At 42.6% G+C, this 13,624-nt stretch overlaps 1 protein-coding gene across 1 annotated transcript in view; it reads left to right on the plus strand.

Moving 5' to 3' along the window:
• Nucleotides 1–13,624, plus strand: part of ANO3 (anoctamin 3) — a 145,530-nt gene that overhangs the window by 90,596 nt on the left and 41,310 nt on the right. The window contains exon 7 of the mRNA XM_075280830.1: nucleotides 8,923–8,967. Coding sequence (XP_075136931.1) covers nucleotides 8,923–8,967 — 45 coding nt within the window. The remainder of the gene's footprint in view (nucleotides 1–8,922; nucleotides 8,968–13,624) is intronic.

Raw genomic sequence — 13,624 nt, forward strand, 5'->3', positions numbered from 1 at the left:
ACAGTACAGGGATAATACACACAGTGATGTCACAGTACAGAGATAATACACACAGTGATGTCACAGTACAGAGATAGTACACACAGTGATGTCACAGTACAGAGATAATACACACAGTGATGTCACAGTACAGAGATAATACACACAGTGATGTCACGGTACAGGATAATACACACAGTGATGTCACAGTACAGAGATAATACACACAGTGATGTCACAGTACAGGATAATACACACAGTGATGTCACAGTACAGGATAATACACACAGTGACGTCACAGTACAGGGATAATACACACAGTGATGTCACAGTACAGAGATAATACACACAGTGACGTCACAGTACAGGATAATACACACAGTGATGTCACAGTACAGAGATAATACACACAGTGATGTCACAGTACAGAGATAATACACACAGTGATGTCACAGTACAGAGATAATACACACAGTGATGTCACAGTACAGGATAATACACACAGTGATGTCACAGTACAGGATAATACACACAGTGATGTCACAGTACAGGATAATACACACAGTGATGTCACAGTACAGGATAATACACACAGTGATGTCACAGTACAGGGATAATACACACAGTGATGTCACAGTACAGGGATAATACACACAGTGATGTCACAGTACAGAGATAATACACACAGTGATGTCACAGTACAGAGATAATACACACAGTGATGTCACAGTACAGGATAATACACACAGTGATGTCACAGTACAGGATAATACACACAGTGATGTCACAGTACAGGATAATACACACAGTGATGTCACAGTACAGAGATAATACACACAGTGATGTCACAGTACAGAGATAATACACACAGTGATGTCACAGTACAGAGATAATACACACAGTGATGTCACAGTACAGAGATAATACACACAGTGATGTCACAGTACAGGATAATACACACAGTGATGTCACAGTACAGGATAATACACACAGTGATGTCACAGTACAGGATAATACACACAGTGATGTCACAGTACAGAGATAATACACACAGTGATGTCACAGTACAGGATAATACACACAGTGATGTCACAGTACAGAGATAATACACACAGTGATGTCACAGTACAGGATAATACACACAGTGATGTCACAGTACAGAGATAATACACACAGTGATGTCACAGTACAGAGATAATACACACAGTGATGTCACAGTACAGAGATAATACACACAGTGATGTCACAGTACAGAGATAATACACACAGTGATGTCACAGTACAGGATAATACACACAGTGATGTCACAGTGCAGAGATAATACACACAGTGATGTCACAGTACAGGATAATACACACAGTGATGTCACAGTACAGGGATAATACACACAGTGATGTCACAGTACAGGATAATACACACAGTGATGTTACAGTACAGAGATAATACACACAGTGATGTCACAGTACAGAGATAATACACACAGTGATGTCACAGTACAGAGATAATACACACAGTGATGTCACAGTACAGAGATAATACACACAGTGATGTCACAGTACAGGGATAATACACACAGTGATGTCACAGTACAGGATAATACACACAGTGATGTCACAGTACAGGATAATACACACAGTGATGTCACAGTACAGGATAATACACACAGTGATGTCACAGTACAGGATAATACACACAGTGATGTCACAGTACAGAGATAATACACACAGTGATGTCACAGTACAGGATAATAAACACAGTGATGTCACAGTACAGGGATAATACACACAGTGATGTCACAGTACAGAGATAATACACGCAGTGATGTCACTGTACAGGGATAATACACACAGTGATGTCACAGTACAGGGATAATACACACAGTGATGTCACAGTACAGGATAATACACACAGTGATGTCACAGTACAGGATAATACACACAGTGATGTCACAGTACAGAGATAATACACACAGTGATGTCACAGTACAGGATAATACACACAGTGATGTCACAGTACAGGATAATACACACAGTGATGTCACAGTACAGAGATAATACACACAGTGATGTCACAGTACAGGATAATACACACAGTGATGTCACAGTACAGAGATAATACACACATTGATGTCACAGTACAGGATAATACACACAGTGATGTCACAGTACAGGATAATACACACAGTGATGTCACAGTACAGGGATAATACACACAGTGATGTCACAGTACAGGGATAATACACACAGTGATGTCACAGTACAGGGATAATACACACAGTGATGTCACAGTACAGGATAATACACACAGTGATGTCACAGTACAGAGATAATACACACAGTGATGTCACAGTACAGAGATAATACACACAGTGATGTCACAGTACAGAGATAATACACACAGTGATGTCACAGTACAGAGATAATACACACAGTGATGTCACAGTACAGGGATAATACACACAGTGATGTCACAGTACAGGATAATACACACAGTGATGTCACAGTACAGGATAATACACACAGTGATGTCACAGTACAGAGATAATACACACAGTGATGTCACAGTACAGGATAATACACACAGTGATGTCACAGTACAGAGATAATACACATAGTGATGTCACAGTACAGGATAATACACACAGTGATGTCACAGTACAGGATAATACACACAGTGATGTCACAGTACAGAGATAATACACACAGTGATGTCACAGTACAGAGATAATACACACAGTGATGTCACAGTACAGGATAATACACACAGTGATGTCACAGTACAGAGATAATACACACAGTGATGTCACAGCACAGAGATAATACACACAGTGATGTCACAGTACAGAGATAATACACACAGTGATGTCACAGTACAGAGATAATACACACAGTGATGTCACAGTACAGGATAATACACACAGTGATGTCACAGTACAGGATAATACACACAGTGATGTCACAGTACAGGATAATACACGCAGTGATGTCACAGTACAGGGATAATACACACAGTGATGTCACAGTACAGGATAATACACACAGTGATGTCACAGCACAGAGATAATACACACAGTGATGTCACAGTACAGGACAATACACACAGTGATGTCACAGTACAGGATAATACACACAGTGATGTCACAGTACAGGACAATACACACAGTGATGTCACAGTACAGGATAATACACACAGTGATGTCACAGTACAGAGATAATACACACAGTGATGTCACAGTACAGGATAATACACACAGTGATGTCACAGTACAGAGATAATACACACAGTGATGTCACAGTACAGAGATACTACACACAGTGATGTCACAGTACAGAGATAATACACACAGTGATGTCACAGTAAAGGATAATACACACAGTGATGTCACAGTACAGAGATAATACACACAGTGATGTCACAGTACAGGATAATACACACAGTGATGTCACAGTACAGGGATAATACACACAGTGATGTCACAGTACAGGATAATACACACAGTGATGTCACAGTACAGGATAATACACACAGTGATGTCACAGTACAGAGATAATACACACAGTGATGTCACAGTACAGGATAATACACACAGTGATGTCACAGTACAGAGATAATACACACAGTGATGTCACAGTACAGGATAATACACACAGTGATGTCACAGTACAGGGATAATACAGTGATGTCACAGTACAGGGATAATACACACAGTGATGTCACAGTACAGGGATAATACACACAGTCATGTCACAGTACAGGGATAATACACACAGTGATGTCACAGTACAGAGATAATACACACAGTGATGTCACAGTACAGGATAATACACACAGTGATGTCACAGTACAGAGATAATACACACAGTGATGTCACAGTACAGAGATAATACACACAGTGATGTCACAGTACAGGATAATACACACAGTGATGTCACAGTACAGAGATAATACACACAGTGATGTCACAGTACAGAGATAATACACACAGTGATGTCACAGTACAGAGATAATACACACAGTGATGTCACAGTACAGAGATAATACACACAGTGATGTCACAGTACAGAGATAATACACACAGTGATGTCACAGTACAGAGATAATACACACAGTGATGTCACAGTACAGGGATAATACACACAGTGATGTCACAGTACAGAGATAATACACACAGTGATGTCACAGTACAGAGATAATACACACAGTGATGTCACAGTACAGGGATAATACACACAGTGATGTCACAGTACAGAGATAATACACACAGTGATGTCACAGTACAGGATAATACACACAGTGATGTCACAGTACAGGATAATACACACAGTGACGTCACAGTACAGGATAATACACACAGTGATGTCACAGTACAGGATAATACACACAGTGACGTCACAGTACAGGATAATACACACAGTGATGTCACAGTACAGGATAATACACACAGTGATGTCACAGTACAGTATAATACACACAGTGATGTCACAGTACAGGATAATACACACAGTGATGTCACAGTACAGGATAATACACACAGTGATGTCACAGTACAGGATAATACACACAGTGATGTCACAGTACAGGATAATACACACAGTGATGTCACAGTACAGAGATAATACACACAGTGATGTCACAGTACAGGATAATACACACAATGATGTCACAGTACAGGATAATACACACAGTGATGTCACAGTACAGAGATAATACACACAGTGATGTCACAGTACAGGATAATGCACACAATGATGTCACAGTACAGGATAATACACACAATGATGTCACAGTACAGGATAATACACACAGTGATGTCACAGTACAGGATAATACACACAGTGATGTCACAGTACAGAGATAATACACACAGTGATGTCACAGTACAGGATAATACACACAGTGATGTCACAGTACAGAGATAATACACACAGTGATGTCACAGTACAGGGATAGTACACACAGTGATGTCACAGTACAGAGATAATACACACAGTGATGTCACAGTACAGGGATAATACACACAGTGATGTCACAGTACAGGGATAATACACACAGTGATGTCACAGTACAGAGATAATACACACAGTGATGTCACAGTACAGGATAATACACACAGTGATGTCACAGTACAGGGATAATACACACAGTGATGTCACAGTACAGAGATAATACACACAGTGATGTCACAGTACAGGATAATACACACAGTGATGTCACAGTACAGATATAATGAACACATGATGACACAGGATTGCGACAACGCAGTAAGATTACGGCAGAGGAAAATATGTGAATAGTAGCGCCCCCCTCCTATCATCCATAGTCATCACTATTCGCTCCCTTTGAGTGGACTCTCTTAGTTATTTGGCCTCAGGCTATTGCTGTTTCCTTCCTAGTTTTGCCCATTGCTACAATGTTGTCGTCAATATACGGTTTTGTTGCCGGTCTATATCGGATTAATTATAAGCCCTGTAACCTGCATTAGGAGATTTGATTTGCACGCTCCTGAGGCTATACGTCAGCTTTCCACTATTGGAGACCATTTTCTCTATTCACGGTGTTTATGCGAATTTGCAAGTAAAACCTGAGCAATCCCAACATTGTATAGTGAGATCTTATCACCGCGCTGCAGGAATCCCTTTACATGTCTTATAGCAGAAGATTGATGACACTGCACAGGCCGCGGTCCCTGCTCGGAGCTGCCACCGGTAACTCAGGCAGATGTCACTACATTCACTGTGCAGGAAAGTCACAGACACGGATCAGTCACCGTCATGTAGGGCTCAGCACACAAAGCCGTGAAGCAAATGGCCCCCTTCTGGTCAGATCAGGGATGGCGGGTTTAATAGCGTAGACTCCACCTGTCCAGCACAATAATACCGAGAGGTACATGAATAATAGTGAAAAGTGAGACTTCTGGACCCTCTAGATGACTCCGACAGGAGATCGGTTTATATCTTAGAAAATGTGAGTATTCATTTCACAAAGGTTTCCGTAGTTGCTACGCTATAGAGCGGTTAAAGGAGCCTCAAATACACAAAACCTAAAGGATAAGAAAAGACGTAAGCTTTATCCCAGACACAGCGCCACATCTGTCCATAGGATGTGTCTGGTATTGCAGCTCAGCTACATTCACTTTAATAAAGATCAGCTGCAATACCGGACACAACCAGTGGACAGGTGTGGCGCTGTTTCTGGAAAAAGATTTTTTTTATTTAGCAATAACCCCTACAAAAAAAAAGATTTTTTTCCAAAAAAGGCGTTTATCTCTAAAGTAAGTCTCCCTCGGTCGGACTCCATGCCCCTCTACTTAGAAAACCACAACCTCACTGAATTCTGCCAGCGATAGTCAGGCTGTATAGAGACAATGAAAGTGATTGGGGGTTACAGGAACAATGGAGCTCACTGCTGTCCTCTGATTCCTTCATTTCCATTCAATTCTATGGGAGTTACAGAAACTGTTACATTGTTACTATAAAGCTCGACCAGTGCGGACAGTCTGCAGAGTGGGGTGTGAGGCGTGGAGGTCGGGGGTCCCCAAGATTTATAGCAGATCCTATGGATATTTACATACTATTATGTCTAATAGTTGGGGACCGCATAGACCCCTTATAGAATCCAGAGACCCGGCCTGTCCTGTGTCCATGCTGACTACAGCTCTACTATACTACATACAGGACAGTATATAGGACAGCAGACAGGCAGCGACCCCCAACATCAGAGGTCTCATGGTCAGACCTAATACTCTTCAAGGATCCAATAGTATATATATATATACTCCGAAGCACAAATCTCCCCCTGCCTAGTTTGTTACAATGTATCAGCGCAGGTCAGATGTATCAGCTTTATGTCGGGGCTTTTTTGGCTCACAGAGGATTCTACAGATTGGGTACAACTCAAGCGAACTCTAATGTGAGAAACAACAGGACTCTGGGAGTTGAATGATTTCATCCAATCCCTTTAAGGATCCCTTTAAGACTATGAAGGGACCTTAGATCTGAATCGGTTCTCATTCTCAGGATTCATGGTGGTGCCAGAAGTCAGCCCTCCACCAACCATACACATATCCTAAACCTGTGCCCCCTTAATGAGAAGGGAATGTCCCCATACAAATAATACACGTCCCCTATATAACTCATATTCTCTATATGGATATTTGATGGCATGTGTCATATAACGCCAGCGCTGTATTCATAGCATAGACACAGATACTCTCTCAATGTTTTTGTTGCTATTTAACCCTTTGCTGTCTGTATCCGTGTCCCTTTTCTTTTTTGTGCCACCCTATGTTTGCCATCTCTCTGTTTATGGTCAGATTATATAATGGGCGAGGGGAAATTTTATGTGGGTTAGGAAATGGTTAAAGTAATAAGTGATTTTATGTAAAAAATAAATGACTGGTAAGATTAAGGTATCGTCCATCTGAGTCTCTCACAATGTTACCAGTGGGCTGAGGTCATGTTCACGTGATAATGTTTCAATGTGTCTATAATGTGTCTATAATGTGTTACTATTTTGCATTAAAGGGATTCTTACAACCTAGACACGTATAGCATATGTACAGAGTGTCCTATAAGGGTCTGATCAGTGTGGGCTCCACCTCTGCGACCTCCACCTATCTCCAGAATGTGATGGCTCCTGCTTGGTGCTGAGTATACATGTATAGTGGTAGATGGATCTAGTACATATAGATATATATATATATATATATATATATATATATATATATATATATATATATAACCTAGTGTATGAGCTCAGAAACTACAGCTCTGCAGTCTAAGGAAGGATTTCTGCTGCCTCTGCTGAGCTGTGTCATATACAGTATAGGGTTATAGGATAGAGGAGAGAAGCTGAGCTGTGTGATATATAGGGGTATAGGATAGAGGAGAGAAGCTGAGCTGTGTGATATATAGGGGTATAGGATAGAGGAGAGAAGCTGAGCTGTGTGATATATAGGGGTATAAGATAGAGGAGAGAAGCTGAGCTCTGTGATATATAGGGGTATAGGATAGAGGAGAGAAGCTGAGCTGTGTGATATATAGGGGTATAAGATAGAGGAGAGAAGCTGAGCTGTGTGATATATAGGGGTATAAGATAGAGGAGAGAAGCTGAGCTCTGTGATATATAGGGTTATAGGATAGAGGAGAGAAGCTGAGCTGTGTGATATATAGGGGTATAAGATAGAGGAGAGAAGCTGAGCTGTGTGATATATAGGGGTATAAGATAGAGGAGAGAAGCTGAGCTCTGTGATATATAGGGTTATAGGATAGAGGAGAGAAGCTGAGCTGTGTGATATATAGGGGTATAAGATAGAGGAGAGAAGCTGAGCTGTGTGATATATAGGGGTATAGGATAGAGGCGAGAAGCTGAGCTGTGTGATATATAGGGGTATAGGATAGAGGAGAGAAGCTGAGCTGTGTGATATATAGGGATAGAGGAGAGAAGCTGAGCTGTGTGATATATAGGGGTATAAGATAGAGGAGAGAAGCTGAGCTCTGTGATATATAGGGTTATAGGATAGAGGAGAGAAGCTGAGCTGTGTGATATATAGGGGTATAGGATAGAGGAGAGAAGCTGAGCTATGTGATATATAGAGGTATAGGATAGAGGAGAGAAGCTGAGCTGTGTGATATATAGGGGTATAGGATAGAGGAGAGAAGCTGAGCTGTGTGATATATAGGGGTATAGGATAGAGGAGAGAAGCTGAGCTGTGTGATATATAGGGTTATAGGATAGAGGAGAGAAGCTGAGCTGTGTGATATATAGGGGTATAGGATAGAGGAGAGAAGCTGAGCTGTGTGATATATAGGGGTATAGGATAGAGGAGAGAAGCTGAGCTGTGTGATATATAGGGGTATAGGATAGAGAGAAGCTGATAGTAGGACGCCATTATAATCTCATCTGATCTCATGACTGTGTTGCTGTCTCTAACTATTCTTACAGGAAAAAATGTTATTACACTGACTGGAGGAGCAAAACCATGGGCAGGTTGGTGGGTGATGCAGTTTTTTATTTCGCCAAATACCCATCCTGCACAACCAATCAAACCCCTCGCAGCAGTTGTGAATTTATACCCGTTATATTATAGATCACCGCACAGGGACTCTCCAGCCCGGATTCTGCAGGGGCCGTATATCACCCGCTCTGCAGACGTCTAATCTGACTCCATTATTTCCAGATTCTGAGAACGTGTTACTGAAATATCTGCTGTACCTGCAATTGAATAAAGGGGCGTCTGTGTGAGAGCGGGGGGCCGCCAATGAGGGGTTAATAGGGTATAATAGACCTCGTAGATTCTGGGCCGCTCACAAGTTATTTGTCAGTGTCCTGAGCTGGGGATAGATCCCCTGTATATGACCGCCCATCTATTCCTATAGGGAACCCCTGTTCTTGTGATCTGTGGGGGTCTCAGCGGCCATCAGACCTGTATCCCCTAACCTGTGGTGCTGTGGATAGGTTATTATAGGTAGTCAGATCCCCAGGGGTCATACAGTTATTCCCGGGCGTCCTGGGATTTGTTGTTTATGAGTGATCCCCTTTCTGCCCGTGTATCGGATGGCAGGGTGTTATAAGAATAGAGTGTATGGCTCCCCTATAAAGATACATTATATACAGTAGGATACATTGTATCTGCAGAATTCCTTATTCATTCATGGTACAGTAGATCTCCATTGATCCTTGACTGATCCCGAGCTTTTCCCTCCTTATCTTCTCTCCCTATCGATGGGATTATTGCACACATTATATCCCCCGGATACAGACGATGTATATTACCCTATACGCCCAGACATCCCATGTCATAGACCTCGTAGGGAGACAAATGGATAAATTCACAACTGCTTGTAGCATTTACCCAGTGCTGCTTGTGCCTGCTTACCGTAGCCAATCCTAGAATGCAAAATCCGGCTTGTACTTTACCTATCGGGGTCATGGATACCATACATTGCAACATTGTTTCCCTATAACTCGCTTACTGGATTACTATCCTAATTTTGATTTTTTTTCAGGGGGCGCGGTTAATATTTGGGGATTGTTTAGACTTTGTGATTGTGACATGAATGAGTTTCTAGCTATATGTATCAGACATACAGGTGGAGAAGTCTCCAGTGCAGCGCTCGATTTCCTCCTTAAGGCTACGACCCCTCTTAGCAAATCGCAACGAAAAAGCTCTGTGGGAAAAACACTATGCATTTCCGCCACGGTTTTTCACACAGAATTTTTTGGTTGCAGCTTGCTATAGGTGTTATGGCTGTATTCCGATTTTAGCAAATTAAAATGTATATTGTGTTCCTTTCTAATTCATTGTATCCATTCACAGGATTAGCCATCTCTGCTTTCACTTATTCAGTAGGAACCTTCATTATTTACTTCCAGTGGACGCCAATCTGTCCTGATCATGTGATGGGCACAGCCGTGCTCGGCTCAGTACAGTCTAGTGATCGGAGCCGTGCACCTACACACAGGTTTGTGTGCACTGGAAGTCTGTTCAATGACAGCAAGCAGAGACCTTGAAAAAAATTAGGCAGGAAAATTGTGTAACTTTGCATCATAACCTGAAACAGGATTGAACACAGATGGGGTTTTTTTCTCCAGCCCCCACCATTCCTGAGCAATCAATGCAGTTAGTTTTCATGCTTGATATTCTAATTAAACTGTATACTGTCAAGTAGGCGGTCTCAGAAAGAAACAGACAAGTGGGCGGGATTCTTAACTATGTGGTGCTGTGGTGTCAGAGGCGGATAGTGTTAGAGAGCTCAGGATCAAGTCAATATCCCCATTGCATTGATTGTTTGCAAATGATAGGACAGTCCACTTTGGAATCAGTAGAGGGGGGTTCTATATTAGGTTCCAAAGAACTGGATTTGGTGAAGATGGTGAAGGGTCTTCTGAAGTCCAGGATGCACATATGTAGCACTTGTTAACCACACTACCTTGGCTAATAGCATAGAGATTCGGCAGTTCATCTCATCGCTACTCATTCTTGATGTAACTCAAGATTGGTACAAGGCAAGAATTGGATTCACTTTTTAGAGGTTTACCTCTGGTTTAATCTGAAAAATCGTATGTCTTAGTGCTTACAATGTGCTATAATGGTGCAGTGGAGATTATTAGACCCCAGACCCAAAGCCTATGTACAGCATGTCCTCTAACCATCTGTAGCCCTCAGGAGGTCTCGTCATGTTGCATCGTGCAGGATACAGATACCTAGATGGGCCCAGGACTCTGCCGCTGCAGCAGTATAAAGCACCAGTGTCTGCGCTGCAGGAGGGGAATCTGCTGATGAGCGACATGGAAAAGTCTAAATACATTTTATAGTAGAGGATTTATCCTTAGGACAGACCATTAATATCAGTTGGTAAGAGACCAACCCCCACTAAAGTGGTCTGATAGAGACCTGTGATGTCACATTCAGTGGTCACATGGCTTTTGGAGGGTGCTGGGGGAATGACCTCAACCAATCTGATGCTTATGACATATCCTAAGGATATAACATCAATATCTAAATCACCAGGATCCAGCATATCACCCCAGCCCTGCAGATAGATAGGTTACTGTCACCAGAACCAGCATATCACCCCAGCCCTGCAGATAGATAGGTTACTGTCACCAGACCCAGCATATCACCCCAGCGTGCAGATAGATAGGTTACTGTCACCAGACCCAGCATATCACCCCAGCGTGCAGATAGATAGGTTAGTGTCACCAGAACCAGCATATCACCCCAGCGTGCAGATAGATAGGTTACTGTCACCAGACCCAGCATATCACCCCAGCGTGCAGATAGATAGGTTAGTGTCACCAGAACCAGCATATCACCCCAGCCTTGCAGATAGATAGGTTACTGTCACCAGAACCAGCATATCACCCCAGCCCTGCAGATAGATAGGTTACTGTCACCAGAACCAGCATATCACCCCAGCCCTGCAGATAGATAGGTTACTGTCACCACAACCAGCATATCACCCCAGCCCTGCAGATAGATAGGTTACTGTCACCAGAACCAGCATATCACCCCAGCCCTGCAGATAGATAGGTTAGTGTCACCAGAACCAGCATATCACCCCAGCCCTGCAGATAGATAGGTTAATGTCACCAGAACCAGCATATCACCCCAGCCCTGCAGATAGATAGGTTACTGTCACCAGACCCAGCATATCACCCCAGCCCTGCAGATAGATAGGTTACTGTCACCAGAACCAGCATATCACCCCAGCCCTGCAGATAGATAGGTTACTGTCACCAGAACCAGCATATCACCCCAGCCCTGCAGATAGATAGGTTACTGTCACCAGACCCAGCATATCACCCCAGCCCTGCAGATAGATAGGTTACTGTCACCAGACCCAGCATATCACCCCAGCCCTGCAGATAGATAGGTTACTGTCACCAGAACCAGCATATCACCCCAGCCCTGCAGATAGATAGGTTACTGTCACCAGAACCAGCATATCACCCCAGCCCTGCAGATAGATAGGTTACTGTCACCAGAACCAGCATATCACCCCAGCCCTGCAGATAGATAGGTTACTGTCACCAGAACCAGCATATCACCCCAGCCCTGCAGATAGATAGGTTACTGTCACCAGAACCAGCATATCACCCCAGCCCTGCAGATAGATAGGTTACTGTCACCAGAACCAGCATATCACTCCAGCCCTGCAGATAGATAGGTTACTGTCACCAGAACCAGAATATCACCCCAGCCCTGCAGATAGATAGGTTACTGTCACCAGAACCAGCATATCACCCCAGCCCTGCAGATAGATAGGTTACTGTCACCAGAACCAGCATATCACCCCAGCCCTGCAGATAGATAGGTTACTGTCACCAGATTTATAGGTCACCTAAATCATACAGTATTTACCTCTTGTGAATTGATAACACTATTGATATTGCTGTTTTTGTTAATATGCAAATGAGCCTTTGGGGCAAAAAAAAGACATTGCTGTTTTCCTCTTTAGATTAATGGCTACATTCTCATTGCTCCAAAATAACTCATTTGCATATTGAAAAAAACTGCAATATCTCACTGACTCACAAGTGGATAACACCATTTGATTCAGGTAACCTATGTATCTGTGGGGTTGATATGTTGGGTTCTGGTGCATGTTCTGCCATATTTAGCGATAACTCTTGGGGAGCAGGACATCACGTACAGGTGAGCCCTGACAATCTCAGGAATTCTATTCTATCAGTATGGACTGGAGAACGTTGTGGCACTGACTATATGTGCTCTGTATTTCCTCTCCTCTGTGTATTTGTATATATCCCTGCACTCTGCATGTGTCCTTATGTATCATGGCTTAGTTATTTCGCATGTCCTATCATTTCATCTTTGTGTACATGTGGATTTTTTTTTTTTTTTTTTGCAAAGGACGTAACAAATACATGTACAATGCACAACCGCATCACCAGACCTGACAGACGTGCGTAACATACTATCAGGTGCTGTTCACAAAGGGTATATTTTATTGTTACCCACTTCTCTCTGCTGACCCCTCATCATGTGACCGACCCTGCGCTTCTCCTGCACCTTGTACTCAGAGTAGAGCGGAGCCAGTCATGTGACAAAGACACGGAGCCTCAGCAGAGTCAAGGCAAGGCTCTGAAAAGTTTGGTATCCTCCACACATAATCCCTTTAAA

This window comes from Leptodactylus fuscus, chromosome 7, assembly GCF_031893055.1.
Source record: "Leptodactylus fuscus isolate aLepFus1 chromosome 7, aLepFus1.hap2, whole genome shotgun sequence".
NCBI classification, from domain to species: Eukaryota; Metazoa; Chordata; class Amphibia; order Anura; family Leptodactylidae; genus Leptodactylus; species Leptodactylus fuscus.